The sequence below is a fragment of the Cyprinus carpio genome, chromosome B12 (assembly GCF_018340385.1).
Source record: "Cyprinus carpio isolate SPL01 chromosome B12, ASM1834038v1, whole genome shotgun sequence".
Classification (NCBI taxonomy): domain Eukaryota; kingdom Metazoa; phylum Chordata; class Actinopteri; order Cypriniformes; family Cyprinidae; genus Cyprinus; species Cyprinus carpio.
Window position 1 is genome coordinate 7,554,482 of NC_056608.1, and position 22,707 is coordinate 7,577,188.

At 37.3% G+C, this 22,707-nt stretch overlaps 1 protein-coding gene across 1 annotated transcript; it reads right to left on the reverse strand.

Annotated features, from left to right (window-relative positions):
- med24 (mediator complex subunit 24) lies at positions 1–21,767 on the reverse strand. Its single transcript, XM_042735153.1, has 26 exons — positions 21,613–21,767; positions 21,243–21,391; positions 20,315–20,397; positions 20,009–20,047; positions 19,842–19,915; positions 19,512–19,735; positions 17,015–17,126; positions 16,446–16,596; positions 16,244–16,357; positions 15,357–15,410; positions 15,131–15,213; positions 14,850–14,936; positions 14,647–14,758; positions 14,103–14,245; positions 12,765–12,802; positions 12,311–12,393; positions 11,977–12,155; positions 7,293–7,392; positions 6,927–7,102; positions 6,489–6,753; positions 6,221–6,402; positions 3,815–3,908; positions 3,269–3,368; positions 1,641–1,721; positions 1,340–1,488; positions 1–593 (listed from the first exon to the last, which is right to left on the reverse strand). The coding sequence occupies exons 2-26, from the start codon at positions 21,370–21,372 to the stop codon at positions 477–479; spliced, it is 2,970 nt and encodes a 989-aa protein (XP_042591087.1). The 5' UTR covers positions 21,373–21,391; positions 21,613–21,767; the 3' UTR covers positions 1–476.
- Between the last annotated feature and the right edge of the window lie 940 nt (positions 21,768–22,707).

The window sequence follows — 22,707 nt, forward strand, 5'->3', positions numbered from 1 at the left end:
AACAGTTTTACAATTTTATTGGCATTTTAGTAAAAATATACAATAATGGGGTTTCATATTTTGTAGGAAATTCAAATCACAGGCATGGTTTATAAAAACACAAAAAGTTGTGAACACGCAATACTACATGAACTTTGATGATGTATATATATAAAAAACAAACATACCACAATTTTACTTTCTGTTTTTTTATGATTGATGGAAATAAATGGCAAATTAATCTGAGCAGTCAGCAGTCAGTGACTGTTTCAGTTCACAGGAATGCCCACGTATGTCAAATCAGAACTAACACTGAGCAGTCATCAAAACGTCAGATGTGAAAGCAACATCAAAACCCACCAGCAGTTACAGGAATCATATGTAAAGAATGAGGAAAAAATTCTGTTCTCTCCTGGGGAGGGAGGTTGAAGCAGTTTCCTCTGTCGCACACCTACCAAAACCACGTCTTCTTAGAGGCGCGTTGGAGTGGATGTCCGCTACAGAGCAGCGATGGCTTTAGCTGCCATTCTCCGGCCCAGTGGAAGGCTCAGGTCTGTGATGGACAGCACAGTTTTGGGTTTTGCCAGTGCCTGAAGCTTCACCAATTCTGAAATCTGTGAAGACAAACCAAAAGCAATTCATGAAAGACTTTTCACGCTACAATTCTGGGCTGCATGATAATAGTTAAACTGATAATCAAGGTCCTTGTACGCAAAAATGACACCTCCCTGCATTTTATTTGCTGAATAAAATCCAATACTTGTTTCTTATTAACTAACTATGACTTCTACCTCAATAAACTCCTAATTTGCTGGTTATTAATAGTTAGTAAGTTAGTTAAGTTTGGGTAAGGGGTAGGTCTAAAATATGACCATGCACTCTATAAATACTATTAAACAGCCTATATGTTAGTAATATGCAACAAGTTAATAGTGAGAACAGTGAATTTTTTTAAATTTTTCATCAACTTTACCATTTTTTTTTTTATTGTGTTTTGTTGATCTTTCTATAATGATTTAGCTATGCATTAGTTTAACTGTTTTTGTAAAGTTTAGTTCATCGCAACAGAGAGTTTGGCAGGATGGCTTCCTTGACAGGAAGTTAAATAATTTTAGCTGCAACTGTACAGGTTTGTCAGCATTTTTTTCTTCCAGTGCAGACAGAGTACGAAGCACAAAAGCCTGTGGAGGCTTGTTACCAATGCAAGATAACGAAAATGTCAAAAATGATTAACAGGAGGTCGTTCAGGATGAACAACCAGTAATCTAATTTAGCAGATGACTATGCTTATATAATCAATAGAAGCAGAAATATGCATGAGAAGTATGTGTTGTTCATGCATACAAGATGATTCTCTCACCATGGTAAAGGGCATAAATTGCAAGATGCTCCCCCGGCTACCTTGCTCTGAGCACTCCACACACTCCTCGATAAAGCTCTGAACAAACTGTGTGTGAGGACCTGCTGTCTTAGACCCCGAGAGAGAGGAAATCAACAGGAACAGATTTGCTAGAAAGAAAAAAAAGACAAGACTCTTCGTTGACTGTAACGGCACGACTTGTAAGTAGTATGGTGGCAGGACAAATATGGTACCAGATGGTAACACCATGTTATTAATCTATCTAGTGGCACCACATGATCAGCAGAGATGCAGCACAAACCTAGCACTCTGTTGAGAGGGTCTCTCATGTTGACGGTGTGAAGCTGAGAGGCAGACAGTGAACTGCTCATGGAACGGTCACCTAGAAAACATAACATCAGATACTCTGAGTTGGTCAGTTCTTATTGACCTAAATGTAATGTACGTGGAAACTGTTTAAAAAAAAAAAAAAAAAAAAAGTAAATGTGTGCTGTCACAGTAGCTATTGAAGCAGATTTCCCTAAATCAAACCCTGCTAACTTCTCTTTCTCGGTTGACTGTCTTAGTAAAATCAACGCTTTCACTTCCGGCTCTTCTTTTTTTCAGTGAAAGTGACTTAATAGTCCTGGCTTCCAGACAGTGCTTATAACAATACTGTTTTTTTTTTTTCTCTATTTTGATTTGCTCTCTACACATCCACAAATAGTTAACCTTTATAATTTAAAAAAATCTATATTTTTAGTTAAGAAACAGTATGCTTTAAAGCATTTAAAGTGTTCTTTTGTTATTGTAGTTTTGTATCAGTGTTTTTCCCACTACATACTATGCTTCTGTGATGTTTGTACTTTGTTTGGAGATGCTTTTAGGATGGTGCCAAATGAAATACATTGGATGCAGCACATCCATTTTTCATGCTACATTTACAGTACTATAGCCTACTGAATAATATTTGATACACACAAATCTAAGGCCTCTAAATTAGCAACATGATCAAAACTTTGCTGAAAAAACTGTTATACACACTCCACTACATGCCTTCTGTGTGACTGATTTTTAGTAAGCAATAGACAGTTTAATATAATTGCAAAAATGTCCACCTTCAGGTCATGGCACATGTCTTTATGCTGTGAAATCTTTAATGATTTTTATAAAATAAGCATATTGTTAGTAATACTTCATGATGGACAGAAGCAACTTAGGTTTACTTGGTTATCCATACATCATCATTTAGAAAAATCAAATGTGATACACAAGGCTTTTGAGAAATGGTTGTAGTTTGTTTTTTCAATCATCACTGTATTTCATTGCATTATATGTTTTGCCTCCCACAATAAAAACTACAAAGCTTCGATCATAAAAATCATGTTACTAAGTTAGGAGATAGGGTGACAATTGATATTAACATGCATTGTATGCAAGTAGTGTGTTATAACCTTATAAAGGCTTCACTGATTCGTATTTTTTGGCCATATAAAAATTAGCAAGCAGTTTTGCTCAGTTTGGGCCTCTGAATAAAATTAAGGTGCTTTTTTTTGCATATTCTCATTTTATATGAGACACAAAAGGCTGATGCATCAAATATGATACTAAAAAAAAAAGCTAAATACTGTAGTCTAAATAAATGTCTTTTCTCCTGACAATTACTTAATATGTCAGACTTCATATGTACAGGGTTGTGGGTTACATGAACTAAAGCGTTTTATGGTTTGTCTTTGTTAAATTAGCCTATGTGTGTATTTTTTAAAACTTGAGTCACTGGCATATTGAGTGATACTGCCACAGGAAGCTCAAAACTATCGCAAGCTATGTTGCATTTTTGTGGGGTTTTTTGCAGCATATGCAGTTTTGGTTAACAGTTTCTAGATTGACTAATAGATAAAAATATACATATATAAAAACTGCATTAAAATGCAGCTGGCAGGAAATGACCTGGACTGGACAGCATGACAGTCTCATCCTCATTGGAGCTGAGAAGACGCATCAGTTTAGATGGTTGCGTGTCGTCCAAAGGAAACAGGCTGGTGTAATCCTACAACCAACAGAAGAAGAGTGTGTTAATTACTAATAATAACCAAGTTTAAGTTTTAAGAATTACATGCTTAAAGGTATAAAACGATATAAAAACTGTTCAGTTTCTAGCACAGATCGATCGTTTCATGTCTTTACACATCAATTTATCGCCACAAGCCGCAGGGTTAATTTTTTTTTGTTTGTGCATGTTTTTTTGACTCTCAAAACCGTGATTCCTATTCACTTCCATTATATGACTGACAGAATGCAACGGTTTGAGTTAAAAATCTTCATTGGTGCTCTAGTGAAGAAACTAAGTAACCTACATCTTGGATGCCCTGGGGGTAAGCAGATAAACAGCCAATTTTCACTTTTGGGTGAGCTATCCATTTAAGTATGTGACTATGTGTGAGAACACAAAAAATGACAGTTAACAAAAGCTGTGAGAGAAACCGTGTGACCGACCTCTATATCCTCGCGTTGTCTCTTGCGCTGTTGTGCTGATGCTTGACCCTTATGGTGAGATGAGTAAGAACTAAGAGCACACCACACTGACAACCTATAACACACATATACAAACACATCATTTTTTTTTATAAAAACCTTTATAAAAACCTAAAAAAAAGAGCTTTGTGGCTTTAGTTCCTGTCTGTCAGCTACATGCTGGTGTACTTTGAAACATTGACAACAGACATTAAAATTTGGTCTCACTGCATTAAAGCAGGTGGAAAATCTGTCAGATGACGGGAGATTCATATCAAGCATATTTGATCTCATGTAATATATTGATTTAACTTTAACTAAATTTAAAGAAAAAATGTAAAGAGAAACCAAGAAGGAAAAAGCCTGACAACTCAATATACATCAAAACGGATGTTCGTTTTGAATCTTAGACTGAAAAAAAGAGGAAGTAGTTCAAAGAAAGCAAGTAAAAAGAGGAATGGGAATAAAGGACTGGGGTTCATTCATACATAAATTCATCATTCATTTATGAAATAATCCTTTCTGTGAAAAACTGCAAAACTGTAAAAGGACACAGATGTCATTGTCATAGAGGATATTGTGAAAGATGGGACACTAATGACTAGGGCTTTCCTCGACTAAGGATTCTTCTGGTCGAATAGTAGTCATTCATTTGACGCATTAGTCGACTAATCGCATGTTTATTAATGAACCATTTAAATCATTATAATGAGACTTTAATCGCCTACATAGCTTAATAAGCGCTTAAGTACACGCATAAAGCTTGCCACAGCGCACCGACAGAAGTAATGATTATGAATGTCAGTGAAAAACAGTAAGCAGACTGCATTAATATTTTAAAAACTTGATAAACTAGTGCTTTCTTTGTTTTCAGCTTTAGAGATGAAGTGGGCGACACTGACTCGTCATCTCCGGAGTAGTGATGCGCTTGTATGCATGTTTCATACGGATTACATAATCTGAGAATTTGCTTTCCATTTGAATTGTTTCATTTGAAAGTAGACATTTCACTCTCTATAGATATATTTTTAATGTGTGTAAGGCAAGATATACATGGAGTTTCACGCTCAAGTTCACAGACCGAGATGGCAGAAAGCGCATCCTGTTTGCTTTCATCATTTTACGTGAAAGTGTTATATGTGAAAGTGTGAATGAGTACTAGTCAGAAGAAGCACTTCCAATCATTGTGTTCTTGTTAGCAATGGTTTCCTCCAAAGAAACGCGTGCAGCCATCATCTCTTTATATCAAAATGGCCTCACATGCAAGGAAATTGCTACAAAGAATATTGCACCTGAAAGAATCATTTACCGGATCATCAAGAACTTCAAGGTTCGACTGCAGTGAAGAAGTCTTCAGGACGTCCCAGAGTGTCCAGCAAGTGCCAGGACCGTCTCCTCCTGAGGAGTCAGCTACAGAATCGTGTCACCAGCAGTGCAGAGCTTGCTCAGGAATGGCAGCAGGTTGGTGTGAGAGCATCTGCACACACAGTGAGGCCAAAACTTCTGTACAACTGCCTGGTGTCAAGAAGGGCAGCAAAGAAGCCACTTCTCTCCAAGAAAAACGTCAAGGACAGACTGAAATTCTGCAGGAAGTACAAGGATTGGACAGCAGAAGACTTTCTCTGATGAAGCTCCCTTCCGATTGTTTGGGACATCTGGAAAATTGATTGTTCGGAGAAGAAAAGGTGAATGCTACCATGAGTCCTGTGTTGTGCCAACAGTGAAGCATCCTGAGACCCTCCATGTGTGGGGTTGCTTTTCAACCAAGGGAGTGGGCTCTCTCATAATTCTGCCCAAACGCACTGCCATGAATAAAGAATGGCATCAAAACGTCCTGCAAGAAGGACTTCTTCCAATGATCCATGAGCAATTTTGTGATGATCCGTGCATTTTCCAGCATGATGGTGCACCATGTCACAAAGCAAGAGTGATAAAGAAGTGGCTCGAAGATTATAACATTGAAAGTTTGGATCCGTGGCCAGGCAACTCCCTGTTTCTCAATCCCATAGAGAATCTGTGGTCAGTACTCAAAAGGCGAGTGGACAAGCAGAAGCCCACAGTTTGCAACTCCAAGAACTAATAAGGCAAGAATGTATCGCCATCAGTCAGGATTTGGCCCAGCAGCTAATATCCAGCATGCCAGAGGTTATGAAGAACAAGGGTCAACACTATAAATATTGACTCATTGTATATTTTTTGCCAATAAAAGCCTTTAAAACTTATTATATGCTTTCATTGTTTTTCAGTATACCTGAGTATCCTTTAATACTGTATTTGAAATGACAAGAGGCAGGTAAAAAATGTTTTGTTTTTGGGTGAGGTTTTGCTTTAAGTGTACCTAAAGTGTCTTTGTTTACTATACTTCTAATGCAATAAAAAAGCTCATACTTTGCAAGGGCTCTTCCTGGAGGGTCTGCCAGGCTGTGCCAGTGGGCAGGGTCAGTGAGGAGACGTGGCAGAATATGACCCAGCAGGGTGAGGGTGATCTGTTGCGTGTCCAGGCAGAAGATACTGTACAGCAACTCAACCACACGAGACGCCCACTCCTTACGAGTCTCCTTCAGGAGCTCCTACAACACAAACACACAATCAAGACTGATAACAGGTACACTTAAATTCTCATAATCTGCAGTAGCGCAAACCCAGACACATTTACCTTCACTAGGTTGTTAGTAAACCAGAACACTCCTCCCATATGTAGAAGGTTCTCAAAGAGATGGAATGCATGGGAGTCCACCCAGCCCTTCTCCAGAACCTCCCTAAATTGAGTCTGCAGAGCCTGGAGGATGGGCTGACGGGCTGGAAGAAGGTTCCTGTAGGGAATGGGCTCCTGACCCTCGACTGCTGGCCGCAGGGAGAGTCCTGTCTGCTGAAATACATCAGCACACATGTGCTCCAATATAGAGCTCATGATCACCACACTGGACATAGTGAGAGAGAGAGAGAGAGATACCAGTCTTTCAAAGATATTCAGGGATGTTTTTGGAGGACCAAGATCTGAAGAGTTTAATTCCAACCCTAATCAATCACAATAACTAGCAATTAACAACTCATGATGTGGGAATGTGGCCTGGTGTATTTAGAGATTCCTTACCGCTCATGGTAGAATTGCAAAGTGTTTTCTCCTGACATAGGGGTCATGAGCTGACGAATCATAGTCTGAGGTTTTTCTCTCTCATCCAAACCCAGCATCCGAACGTGTGCCACCAGCCATGCCACTGAACAAATGGCCATACTGCACACCTTCCCTTTGATGTTATCGGTGATCTTCTACACTCACAGACAGAGAAAGAGACTTCTTTAATTACAGATAATAAAAATTAAACTACTGTATTCCTACAATATGTTCCAACTATGATCTTTTTAAATTGTCATATGACTCCATGACAATAAATGCCGTATTGCTTTTAGAAACGCTGTGTCTGGTTAGGACACAACTGGACACCATGAATCTCCTTACCTGAACAGCCTCCACTGATAAAACTCCATTCTCCCACGCATTCAGAACCTCCAGTATAGCTGCTGGTGTACTGAGACATATTTCATGCCATTTCATCTGACTGGAGATAGAGCACATTTTTGACTAACAGATCCTTAAAGGAAAAGTTCACCCAAAAATGAAAATGTTGTCATCATGTACTTAACGTCATGTCATTCCAAACCTGGATAAGTTTCTTTATGTTGAACACAAAAGAAGATACTCTAAAGAATTTTGAAGAGCCAAACTGTTTTGGTCCCCATTGACTTCCATAGTAGGGAAATAAATACTTTGGAAGTGAATGGGGACCATCAACTTTTTGAAATTTCTTCAAAACATCTTCTATGTTCAACATAAGAAAGAAACTCATACAGGTTTGGAAAGACATGAGGGCGAGTAAATGGTGAACTATCCCTTTAAGACAGAAAAGAGCTATTAAAAAAGCCAAAAAAAACAAACAAACAAAAACAAAAAAAACCCAAAACAAACATCCTCATTTTACTGACACTGCAAAAACATCAATTTATAAACTGTAGCTCATTTGACTGCCCACAAAACTCTTCTTCAACAATTCATTTGAATTAATTTCACTTCTTAAAACATTCTTCTTAAAGGGGTCATATGATGTTGCTAAAAATAACATTATTTTGTTTATTTGGTGTAATGAAATGTGTTTATGCAGTTTAAGGTTCAAAAAAGACATTATTTTCCACATATTGTGCATTATTGTTTCTCCTCTATGCCCTGCCTTCTGAAATGCGTCCTTTTTTTTACAAAGCTCATCGGTCTGAAAAGCAAGGTGTGCTCTGATTGGCCAGCTATCCAGTGCTTTGTGATTGGCCGAATACTTCAAGCGTGTGATGGAAATGTTACACCCCTTAACATACTGTGATGCGTGTCCCGGACAGAACACCTGCGCCACAAGATAAAAACAATAAAACCCATTACAAACAAGCCATTTGTTGCATCCAGTGGGGACATAATTAAGGATTATTATGACTTACACTGTGTTTTTACGCATTGCGTTGCATCGCACCGCATAAACAAAACCATGATAGGGCTCGCAAAATTTCAAAATCCCTGGTAGCCCTTTGGGCTGACATTCTTCAGATTTTGGAAGTCCAAAATGAATTTAACTAGCCCGAATAAAAAAAGACATCAGCTGAACTTTACTGTGTACAAATCAGCATGATCAGCATATAGGGATGTAATGATTCACTTAAAGGGGTCATATGATGTAGCTGAAAAGAACATTATTTTGTGTATTTGGTGTAATGAAATGTGTTTATGCAGTTTAAGTTTCAAAAAACACATTATCTTCCACATAATGTACATTATTGTTTCTCCTTGATGCCCCGCCTTCTGAAACGCATTGTTTTTACAAAGCTCATCAGTCTGAAAAGCAAGGTGTGCTCTGATTGGCCAGAGAGCATTGTGATTGGCCAAATATTTCAAGCGCCTGACGGAAATGTTACGCCCCTCAACATATACTGTTATGGGGTGTCCCTGTCAGAACACCGCCATGACAGGACAAAAACAATAAAACCCATTACAAACGAGACAGTTGTTGCATCCAGTAGGGACATAATTACTGATTATAATTACTTATACTGTCTTTTTACACGTTGCGTTGCATATCGCACCGCAAACCATAAAACCATGTCTTCATTTGTGATTGGAGAAACAACAAACAAGTGCTACTCTACACTGCTCAAAATTTGCGTTTGAATCATCAGTGGCAAATCCTTTACATATGTAAACCTACTTACACACCGTGAGTCAGAAGTGCCAGACTGTCCTTGCAAAGAATGAGGAATGGCCAGCGGCTTGAGTGAGGAACTGCCGGGGGCTTGAGTAAGGAACGGCCCGTGGCTTGAGTGAGCGGCAGCCAGCAGCTATAACAAGGAACGGCCGGCGGATTCGACGAAGGAGCGTGGATTGGTTGAGGGGAAGACATGTGATGACCCCGGGCTGGACTCCGCTTCATCCACGGTGAGCGCAAAGTTGATGTATTTCCTCAGCGACCAGCACAGATCAGCTCTAGGCATGACGAAGCGGATATCGTGGAAGGCCAAACAAAGTAGTTTCACTTTCACAATGAAACACACAGCTTCTCCATGAAATGGCACCGGCGGCAAAAGCGAGAATAAAAGGTATGCCTTCTTTCTTTGCGAGAACATTTGGGCGGCGTTATGCAAATCTTCCCATATAGTAACGTAGAGATGTGGGGGCATGTTAGAACAAGCCGTTTTAGGGGGGCGTGGACAACTCTTAACTTTTATAAAGAATATCTCTTTGGATTTGGGTCTTTAGTCTTTGAAACATTACAAATCTTCTTTATGCACTAAGAGCTTGTAACACACCAAAGAGAAAGGAAAAATTGAAATCGCATCATATGACCCCTTTAACTTACGATGCGATAAAATTCATGATACAGATTACACTATGCAATTTTCTTACAATGATATATTATACATTCTTTTTTATTTAAATTTTTTTTAAAAATGAGATTTAAGACAAATTATAAATGAAAAGGTGTCCTTTTATTATTTATCAGACAAAATGCTGCATAGTTCTTTGTGAAACTGAAATGTCAAATAATAAAACTTTTTAAAAACTTTTAAAATGAATCCCAAATCAAATAATAATAAAAAATAATACAAATAAAAGGCTTTGCTGTGCTTTTTTTTTTTTTTTTTTTTTTTTTTAAATCAGAGGCAACCAATGCATTTGAATTAAGATCCAAAAAAGATGCTAAATACATGTTATTTAGATTGTATAATTTCAAAATTTGAAGAAAAAAAACTGAATGGTCTGATTTTAGCTTTGTGAATAAGACGCAAATGTAACTCTCTGACAGCAGGTGGCGCTTATGGAACAGCAGGTATTTATAGGCTGCTGCCCCTTTAAGACCGAATGCACGGATCCAATATAATGGTGCACAGGAGATTTCTTTCTCCACTGTATACGTTCACTTAAGACATAACTAACTGTGTTTACGAGAATACTTGCAGAGACAGTTATATTGAGATAATTTTGTGTATATGCGTTCATTCAGAAGCAAGGATACACAAAAGAGGAATCAATTCTGTGTACATGCATTGTCTGTAATGCAGCTCTCTGTGCGCGCTTTGAATGAGTGCGTACAGCTCTGAATGCGTGCAAATGGTTTAAAGTCCTTGAATGTTTAAAACGGCAAGACTTAGAAACAAGTGCAAACAATCAACTATGATCCGTTTTACCCCTACAAGCGAGTGAACAACACAAATCAAGGGAAGTATTTTATCTCACTATTCAAGATAGCCTGTTGGGCAGGGCAGTGATGAATTTTGGTAGCCCGACCGGAAAACACAATAGCCCTGGGACGTCGGGCTAGCGATTTTGCAAGCCCTGCATGTCTGCATTTGTGATCGGAGAAACGACAAACAACAAGCGCTACTCTACACTGCTCACAACTCGCGTTTGAATCAGTGGCAAATCCATTACATATGTAAACGTACTTCCAGACTGTGACAGAACAGCTGGCATTGTAGTCTCCTCTCCCAGGATCAGGAAACAGTCCTCCATAAAATGTGCTGCACACTAAATATTTGGGTTGAACTGTTCTGGAATAGTGCTGTAAATACAACTTAACCACTGATTTCTAGTTGTTTCCAAAGTATTTTTGCTTTCACAACGAAACAGCGTCTCCACAACATGGCGCCGGCGGCAACAGCGAGAATAAAAGTTACGCCTTCTTTCTTTGCGTGAACATTTGGGTGGCGTTATGCAAACCTTCCCACATCGTGATGTAGACATGTGGGGGCGTGTTAGAATGAGCCGTTTTAGGGGGGTGTGGTTGACTTAATTTTTATAAAGAATATCTCTTTGGGTTTGAGACTTTAGTCTTTGCAACTTTACAGATCTTCTTTATGCACCAAGAGCTTGTAACACTCCAAAGAGAAACGAAAACTTGAAATCGCATCATATGAACCCTTTAAGATTGCCCTGTCCCAGGTCTGTATATTCAAATTCTGCATCAAATGCAGTACATACACTGAAAGCATGCAATTTTGAATGCCTTTTCTTTTTTTTTTAGGTCCTAGGTCAAATTTGGTAGAAAAGCCTGCCAAAATAGGCTCAAATTATAGCTTTGTAGACATTTTATTCAAGGAAATACTTACATTCTATACTAACTACCATGTTATATGGTATTAAGGCAGTCATGTCATTTCAAGACAACATACATATTTTTTTTTATTTTATTAAAAAGATGTTTTTACCAACATAAATATTAGTGAAGACTTCTTCGATAAAAATACTAGTACTGTCGATTTAACCTTAATTAATGTTAATTTGGTACAATTAAGTACAGAAATAAATAATGCTTTTAATAATTAATAATAATTAAAATTATTAATGCTTTTAATGCACCCTGCACCAGCCCAGACCTGTATGCCATGATTGCATGCAGTTGTCGATGTACGGAGGGATGTATGGAAATATTTTTGAGTGATGACACAAAAAATGATTCATAAACAATTTAAACCAATTCACAGAAATTAACTGAACTAACCAAGTCTAACATCACTAGAGTCGGTGTTATACTGTATAAATCAATGTTTCATGAACATGTTAATGTGACAGGTGTGATTGGTATACGTAGCTGATATGAAGCAGCACTTACACAAGCTTCATCTCAGAGGAAGAATTAAGCAGGGCCACCAGACTCTCCACTTTCCCAGACTCAGGTCTGAAGCAAGGGTGGTCTGGATTCAGGGTCTTCCCTTCCTCTGGCATGCATGTCTGCAACCACGTCTCAAAGAAGGGTGTCTCGCTCGATGGGCTGGGGTCCGAAAGAATCACCTGGACAGGTTGGGTGAATGATGTGATCAATGTCATTGCAGGATGTGCTTATAAATTAAGAATGTTACATAACTTTATCAGATTGTAACATCCATCTGCACTTCATCTCAAACACTAGCTCTTTATAAAAAAAATATGTTTGTGTGGAAACTGACCTCTGACCCATAGGTCTGCACAACATGACACAGCATGAGGAAGGAAATGTCGAACAGCAGAGCTCGCACTGACGCAGATTTCGCTAGAAAGTATATTCACAGATGTTATGCTACGAATGAAATTGCTCTCAGATTTCGTGGGTAACTAAATCTTCATACATTCTCACACTCTATAGCTAAAAATGACTAAGACAAGTTTACACTGCAGATGTGTATGTACATGCAATTGTACATACTTAAAATGTTCAGTCATGGTGGTAACAAACCTCAATACTTGAGAACAAAACAGAGTGCACATGAAATTTCTGTTATCATTAAAAACAGAAAAAAAAGAAAAATACACAAAGACGACAATTAGAAGCGTCCCGTAATTTCATCTTGCCTAACACCCATCTAAAAAGTTATTTATTAACAGGCTGCATGTAATCATAGCAAAATAAAGTACATGACTTACATCCTTCTCCACTGATGTGTTTTGGAAACTCGTTCAGCCTGGAAGAGAACAGCAGATATAGATATAGGTGCATCTCAATAAATTACAATGTTGTGGAAAAGTTCATTTATTCAGTAATTCAACTCAAATTGTGAAACTTGTGTATTAAATAAATTTAATGCACATGGAATGATGTTGTTTGGGTATTTTGTTTTTTTAATTGTGATTGTTTTGGATAGGGTTTAACAAAAACCCACCAATTCACTCTCAACAAATTAGAATATGGTGACATGCCAATCAGCTAATCAACTCAAAACACCTGCTAAGATTTCCTGAGCCTTCAAAATTGTCTCTCAGTTTGGTTCACTAGGCTACACAATCATGGGGAAGACTGCTGATCTGACAGTTGTCTAGAAGACGATCATTGACACCCTTCACAAGGAGGGTAATCCACAAACATTCATTGCCAAAGAAGCTGACTGTTCACAGAGTGCTGTATCCAAGCATGTTAACAGAAAGTTGAGTGGAAGGAAAAAGTGTGGAAGAAAAAGATGCACAACCACCAAGAGAATTGCAGCCTTATGAGGATTGGCAAGCAAAATCCATTCAAGAATTTGAGTGAACTTCACAAGGAATGGACTTAGGCTGGGGTCAAGGCATCAAGAGCCACCACACACAGACGTGTCAAGGAATTTGGCTACACCTGCCCACACTGCCAAAAGTACAAAAGTAAAGTTGGTTAAATGACCATGGTGTTGGTGTGGTTGACTGGCCAGCAAACTCACCAGACCTGAACCCCAGAGAGAATCTATGGGGTATTGTCAAGAGGAAAATGAGAAACAAGAGACCAAAAAATGCAGATGAGCTGAAGGCCACTGTCAAAGAAACCTGGGCTTCCATACCACCTCAGCAGTGCCACAAACTGATCACCTCCATGCCACGTCGAATTGAGGCAGAAATTAAAGCAAAACGAGCCCCTACCAAGTATTGAGTACATGTACAGTAGATGAACATACTTTCCAGAAGGTCAACAATTCACAATTTTTTTTTTTTTTATTAGTCTTATGAAATATTCTAATTTGTTGAGATGGGTTTATGTTAAATGTGAGCCAAAATTATCTCAATTAAAAGAACCAAAAACTTAAACTACTTCAGTCTGTGTGTACTGAATTTATTTAATACACAAGTTTCACAATTTGAGTTGAATTACTGAAATAAATGAACTTTTCCACGACATTCTAATTTACTGAGATGCACCTGTATATACATCTCCTAGACACTCTGTTCATGTATTTATTTGGGTTAAATATATAAGCTGATCCTGATGCAATGTATCCAGTCCTATTCATTATGTCTTACTTGATGAATTTGCGAGCAAAAGACTTGAGTTTTCCTGTCGCTGCGGCAGCAGCCAGTAGCAAATCAAGACTCTTTCCTGAGAGCATGTGACCCAAAACTCCCAGCAGTCCCTCAGGAGACTTAGAATGATCCGCGTCCACTGTCTAGACAACCAGAAAAGAAACCTGTGACTAAATGGTAACACTTTACAATAAAGTTCTGTTTTATAACATCAGCTTACTATATTACTTAACATTAACTAACGACTAAAATACTTACTTAACTATATCATAAACATGAGTCAAAAATTCATAGAGCATTTTTTGCCACAATATCTTGAATTTTAGGGGCATATAAATGCATTCTATAGGCTACATGTTGTCCTGCATCATGTTCAATACCAATTAACTGTATGAAAAGTAAGATGACCTACATAAATCTGGGGTAAGGCAGGTGCATTAAACGCATTAATCATTTTAACATGTTATTTTTTTTTCATAACTAATAAATTCAATTAACATATTAAATCGTCAGCCCTAAAAATAATATAAAACCAGATGAGAACCTTAAGGATGTTGGTGACAGTTGGTTCAGCTCTCAGGATGAGGCCTGGGTTGGGCTGAATATTGGCATTCTCTGCTGTCTTCAGTCTGGGTGCATGCTCTCTGTCCTCACTCCTGAAGAAAAAAAAAAATGTATGGAACAGAGAGACATGTTTATAAATCATTTTTACAATAAAAATAAGAATAAAAAAAATTCTGACCATACCGTTTTGCAGTAAGAGTGGCGGTGTTTGCCTCAGACAACAGGCCCAGTTTATTACACTCCTGCAGTAACAGACTCAAGCAGTCACAGCTACACAGACACACACACAAACAAACAACAACAGCAGCGTTATAACTTGTCGTACCAGCTGAGCTAACACTATAGTATCGATAAATAGTTTGAGTGCACTGTCAGTCATTTTGAATAAAATAAGTTTTTGTCCATACAAATCATTATTCTTTGCACATAGCCAATCATAATTAATACAAGTGATGTTGACATACTTGCATCTCTGGTCGGCTTTATCCAGCAGTGGGGTGAGATTCAGAAGATTTTCAAATGCCACATTCACATCCTCCATAAAATCCTGACAAACATACGAAGATGGGCAGGTCAGATGGAGTGATTAACATTTTGGACGATGTGGAATGTGAAACACAAATTGGAAATGGAACCAAAATAGTTCAAACCCTGTAGGTGCAGGTGAGGTAAGCAGTCAAATAACGGTACCTGTGTCTTTTCCCCTTGTGGGTACTTCTTCAGCCTTAGTAAAACCTGAGGAATCTGAAAATGGGATGTGAAACACAACAATGATTCAGTGTTTATACTCCATAAACAACAGCCTGACTCTATGTGAACTCCAAACATAATAATTTATAGAACAGAGACATGTAATGATGATAAGGAGCCTTGGTCTTGTATTAAAGTGATTTTTGGCTATTAAAGGCAACAAAAAAAAAAAAAAAAGAGAGAGAGAAAATTCTGAGAAAATTCATCAGTATTTTCCAAACACAAAAGGAGAAGCTGATGCTTCTTTTTCCATACACTGACAACAAATGCAGACAGATGTTTGCCAAGCTTCAAAGAGGACAAAAAAAGCACCAAAAATAACTTGAAAATGACTTACAGTAGTCTTATTCAAGAAAGAAAGAAATTTATCACAAAAATTTTATGTTTTAAGTCAAAAGTAATTATGTTTTTTTAAAAACATTCTTTTTCTTAAGAAGAAAAGCCGTGATTGTTCTCTGATTTTCTTGCCAAAGACTTACTGACAACTCCATGAAAAATACTTTGAAGGCTGTCTTTCACTGGCTGTCTTAATCATAGAAAGTGTGAGCATATTTTTGTCATGACTGACTTGGCTCGAGTTCAGTACAAAGCATAAATTTTTACATATTTTCAAAGTATTTTGAATCATTCTTTTTAAAGAGTCTGTCTCAAGATGGAGCTCTGTCTTTCCTGTGCTCTCCATAGAGTAATCGCATCCTTGTATTTTTGTCACACACTGCTGGAGTGAATGTGTCTCATGATATGTGCTGAACGCACTAAAGACCCAATATTTACCAGATCCAGTATTACAATCCAAAGATCAAGAGTGATTGGTGACTCAAACGCACCTTTAGAAAGGTGAAAGCTGTCCATTTCAGTTCCTCATTCCCCTCTGGAGATTCAATGAGCCCAGTGAAACAGGCCTTCCAGATCTCCAGCACAAACAGTGGAGCTGGGATACGCTATAAAGAGAGGGGGAAAAAAAACACATTAGCAAAACCACACACACACCACTTCATCTAAAGTATGAACAGTTGTGTCTGAAGTCACCTGCATCCTCTTTATCATCATGAGCTGCTCTACTAATGGCTGTGTCTCTCCAGTGAGGTTCATGGTTCCCTCCAGCATGATGAAGGCATGGACTGAAGGAAACGAGGTATGGACCGGTGGATCACTCTGAAGACACAACATCTGAGGAATGCTATAAAAACGCAAAGAATGTCACAAACACACAATTTCATTTTCAAACTACTGATTTATTGGTTAGTTCCTTGGCTCTTTTTATTGAGAGCAACAATTGAAATACTATACAAGAGAAATTTTACTTTAGATTTATACTTTAACGGTTGACTCTGTTAAAATCTCTTCTAATATAACTTCCTTAGTGCACAATTTCATAAAATATGTTTCAATGATACTGGATTCATGAAGAGCACTGTGAAACTAGCAGAATGACTTAATGGGCAAATTGCATTGAAATCATTGTGATTTTCAAATCGTTGCTTAATTTTATAATTGGCAGCAACATCTTTGCAAACACATTGGAAGTAATCAATTTTTTTGTCCAGCTCTAACATTACTGCACTTCAAACAGTGAGCCTTGAGTTCTGGATTCTCACCTCTTGACTAACGAAACACACTCTTCAAGATTTTCCTTCAGTGTCTGATTGGGCACAGCATTGAGATTTTCTGACAACTTCAGCAAAGCTTGCTCTACATTGGTCCAGGATGCTATGAGACAAGAAAAGACATGGATGTTTAAATGGCATATAATGACTATTATATTTATTAATATTTATTAGATTATTATAATGATACAACTATTTTTTAAAGATTACACTGTTAATACATTTGTGGGGGTAAATTATATTTATGCATGTATGTATGTCTACAAAAACTTCTGATTGGTGATGCAAACAAATTGGTAATTTGATTCCCCAAAAGAGAGCATTTAAAAGAAATGATTAGTGAACATTAGTCAGACTCTTCAATTGTAATTTTGAGTCACACTGATTAATAAGCTGATTCAGGACATTAAAAGGTCATTTTAGGAATGGAATACTACATGACTAAATCCTGTGACGTGGACACAAATTTCTTTCAAGTAGTAAGTGAAACACAGCAGTCATTATGCAATAAACACCAGTAAGCTGTAGTGTCACATGGCCTCGTTATGTTGCAACTGACAGAGTGGGCAAGGGTGCCACAAAAACTGAATGAGAAAATAAACCACAGTACAAAAAACAAAAGCATAGCAACTATTGTGAAATATGAGACTATACTGTATAAATTTCTCATTTTACTGCAGTGACACTGTCCAACAGTGACAACAGTGGTTAACGTTTTCCATTAAGGGAAATTAAAGGTATATCTCTGTGTCATGTGACCTAATTTCTCAATGGTGCGACTAAAAAAAGATCAGAGGTCACACTGGTGTGACCAGCCGTTTGAGGGAGGGAAAAAAAAAAAGTCTCTGTGACTCTGAAAGTCTCCCTGTGGTTCAACAACAGACACTAGAGCCCTGCATTTCAGCCCGAGCCCGATGGACCCCGACTTTTTTTACACCCCTCGAGCCGGGCTTCGGGATAATTTTCACGTCATAGTTCAGATGCAGGACGGGCCTCCTGCCTATTTTAGACTTCTCCTTACTTTTATATTTTAGACGTCCATCAATTGGTGATGAAAAAAATAAAATAATTGCTGCGCTGGTGGAAACACCACGAGACCGAGCTACCTCGACTGTCAAGAGCGACTCGACGGTGTTTATTGTCCCTCAGCAGCAGCGCAGCTGAACAGTTCTGCGTTCAAATACACGCAATAAGCTCAAGCTTGCCGCAAAGCACCGGCAAAAGCAATTACCATAAATGTGACAGGGGGAAATGGTAAGGAGAAATTTGAATTATTTACTAATAAACTAGTGTTTTCTGAGTCTGTGTCGCAAGGATGAAGTTGCTGATCCTGACTCACCATCTCATTAAATGTGCCTTTAGAGAGAAGTGCATCTTTACGGATTATGATTATAATGAAAGAGTTTTTGTTTTTTATTTGTTTTATTTCGTTAAGTAGTCATTTAAAGCTTTCTATAGATATATTTATCATGTCTGTGAGGCATGTTTTCACTGAGTTTGGTTCATTTTTGTACTCTTGTTAAAGACGAGATGCAGAAAGTGCATTGTGTTTGTTTTCTTTTTTTTATAAAAGCACAACATTTTGTTGATATTGTGAGTGCACACAAATAAAAGACCCTTTGCAGTTACGAATTATGTATTACTCTTACCTTTATGTGCAAAAATGACGGCGTATTTACTGAAAAAAATGCAAGTGATCACGCTGGCATCTCCATGTCCCGAAGTGTATCCGCACAAACTATTGGATATAGCACACATTTATCTGGGTCTCACGTTTAAACATTGTTATATGCTTGAACTGTTTTATATCTATAGATTTTATTTTAGGCGAGTCGTGATGATTTGAGAAGGCTAAATTGATCAAATAGGCTCACTGTCTAACGCCGGCCGCTTGGTCGTTACTTAAAAAAAAAAACTAAAACTTATATTTAACAAACAAAAAATGCTCCAAACGTTTTTCTAAATTAACTTAATAAAAAAGTGATGGCAGATGGACTATTCTGACAATGTCTTTCATAATTTTCTGGACCATGACAGTGTAAATTACTTGGCAGTCTATGGGACAGTCACAAGCCTCCCGGTTTTCATCCAAAATATCTTAAATTGTGTTCTGAAGACGAACAAAGCTTTAAAGGGTTTGGAACAACATGGGGGTAAGTGAATAATGACAAAATTTTCATTTTGGGGTGGAGTAACCCTTTAATTTTATAAAAGCAACAGAGTCTTTGTAAATACGTCGAAGATAATTATTATAGAATATAATAATTTGATTTTGAACCCAAAGAGGTTCAAAATCACTCTCACGGACCTTTTCCAGGACTGCGCCCAGCTGGTGGAATGACCTCCCGATCTCAATTCAAACAGCTGAGTCTTTACTCATTTTCAAAAAACATCTAAAGACTCATCTTTTTTGCCAGCACTTAACCAACTAACAATGTAAAAATGTAAAAATGATTAAATGATAGAAAATCCTTAGTAAAATACACACCTTGTTCCTCCAGGCGTGCGATGTGCACCAGGGCTCTGTTCTTGGTGCTGTGTAACAGATTGGTCATGCGCTCCAGGCAGGCTCTCAGACTGTTTTCTAACGCAGGCAGAGCGCCGGACTCCCGCAGTCTCTCACAGTACCATGCACAGCCCTGCAGGAGCCAAACCACGGTACAGAGCATGGCACGGCACAGCCCAATACACTCCTCTGCCTTCCCATGGCAGCTGCAGGAGAGAAACACAAGAGAGAACACATATTACCTGTGTTCTAGAAAAACTGCATCTCACTGACTCTAGGATGGATGGATGTGACTGATTGACAGATGAGCACCTGAGTCGGTTGGAGAACATATCCATGATCTCGAGCAATGATTTGATACACAGTTCCCGTGAAAAATCATCAAACTGTAGGTGGACAAATGAAAATAGTGTGGTTATTTTAATTCAGTTAAGTAGAACTTTGTTTAAAATGAAAAATAAATAAATAAAACCACTAACCTTGCTGATTGCAGTCAGCACACTAGAATACGACACCATCTGCAGGCGGGAGAAAGAATATCATGTCATCTATATAATGGCAAGTTGTTCTGGACCTATAGTGTACATACACTGACACCTAGTGGTATCGTGATGCACAAGATTACAATTCATGGTGATGTGAAATTTACTATTAGCAAGACATTTGTGAGCATTTATTATGTGAGCAAATGTGACAAATAACAAGCTATGATAAGTCAAAGTAGTATTGGTGATAATAAACATGCCAAAAAAAAAAAAAAACCTACTGATATGACTTATTTTCACCTGTGAACTGATGGCATACTTCAGGTAGGACAGGATTAGAGGGTTAGGTGATGGGCCAATCATAGCCTGCTCCAGAAGAGCTTCTGTATCAGAAGAAACAGTAATCACACATTAACAACTAACTACATGACAGGTTACATGTATCACAGATGGTATCGAACACAGCGACTCTGGAGGGCTGCAGTTCTGTTCTAACAGGGTTTTGGGCAGCAAAGAAAAAAGCAAATAATAAAAATAATAAATGTGCATATACAATATCCTATTTTATTTCTTTTTTAATAGAAATAATTTATGATGTAATATATATACATACATATATATATATATATATATATATATATATATATATACACACACACACACACACACACACATTAATCGCTTCCAAAATAAGTTTCTGTTTACATAATTTGAACAATAAGTGTGTGTACTGCGTATATTCATTATGTAGATATAAATACATACACATGCATGTATATATTTAAGAAAAATATGTCACGTTATATTATAATATATTAGATATTTATATATGATATAATTTATATGAATATATACATGTAAACATGTAAATATTTTTTAAATATATGCTGTACGTTTTTTTTTTTTTTTTTTATTTATATATTTAAAATGTACAATAAAATAAATTATGTAAAAAAAAAGGATTTTGGATATGATTAATTTGGTAGCACTAATATATATATACACACACACACACACACATATACATATATATATATAATATTATAATATTTCACGATATCACTTTGTTTATTGTATGTTTAATCAAATAAAATACACCACAGCTTATAACTTTGTCATGTGCATGTGTTATCAAAATCAATTGCTCCCAAATGGCTAAAACTGGGTTGTGTATAATATGATACAGTAATTTGTCTACTGAATATGAGGTGAAACAGTGAGATATGACCTGCGAGATTGAGGTAGTCCCATGTGGCTCCTTTAGGGCAGTTCTTCTTGATGTTAATGGCCCACTGATAATCACTCCAGCGCTCCTTCCACGCCTGCAGGATAGCCTGCTTCAGATTCACCACCTTCATTCTGTCAGGTTTTTAAACTCTAAACCAAAACATCAATTAATCAACAGCATAAATTGATTTTAAAGTCACATCCCAGTCACAGTGTATGACAGGAGAACGTCAGATACCAGCTCATGATACTCATGATCTCCAATCTCGTCACAAAAATAACACATATTTACAGTATACAGTATATAGATAACGTGCAAAAATATGATAAAACCCCAATGTATTATTTCTTGTTTTTAAAATCACGCTTACCACAAAATAGTCCAGTTTATGCTGTAAATGAATCAGGTTTTTGTTCATTTACAATTCCCTTCACCTCAACGCCGCCATGTTGGACTATAAGAACGCGTTTTCTGATTGCACGAGAGTGTCTGTTTGCTGCAGTACAAATCAATCCGATTGGGTGATCTGATGTAGCGTCTCTTGATTGGACGGGAGATTGTGTTGAACTTTTGATTTAGAAGAAATGCTGCAAGTGTAAGGAGTTTTCACTAACCATCAAGTATATAATATATCACAAGCAATAACACATCTTGACACGACATCATTGCGATACCATGGTTTTCTTTGACGTAAATACATATAATACGTGTATGTGGTAATTATAATTCAGTATTGGTGTAAATCAAATAACATGAAATCACTGTACCACACTCTTAAAAATAAAGGTTTCCAAGTGCAGTGTTATTTTGTAAATATAACGATGTCGTTTTAATGTTTTACAACAATAGATAATTTATTTCTTAATTAGAAATGATGATCTTCATTAATATGAGCTCAAAATAGTTACATAATTCATCTGAATGATTTCAGTTCCTTAATGACATTGTTCATACTCTAGTAAAGGTTCATATGTTCATTTTACATTTCTACTTGAGTAAACGTATAAAAGTAGTTACCTATTTGATATAAAATACACATTTTAAGAGGCTTACTCAGTTTTACAGAAAAGGTAGAGCTAAATCTGACATTATGAATTATCGTGTGTTAGCACAGTCTAAATATTTAATTATTGAAATATTGCTTTTACCATAGCATTGAATCAGTGAGTTGTTCATTTCTGTAATCGGATCAGTCAAATTCAAAAATGCATCATTTTGGGGCCAGTTAAGACACTGACTATGTCTTAAAGGGATACTTGTCCTCGGAACAGGGAGACTGTCCCATAGATTGCCAAATAAATAAAAGTGTCAAGGTCCATAAAAGGTATGAAAGTCGTCATTAGAATACTCTGTCTGTCATCAGACGTGCAATCTGGGTTATATGAAGTGACGGGAACACTTTTTGTAAGCAAAGAAAACAAAAATAAAGACTTTATTCAATAATTCCTTTGTCAACGGTCTCCTC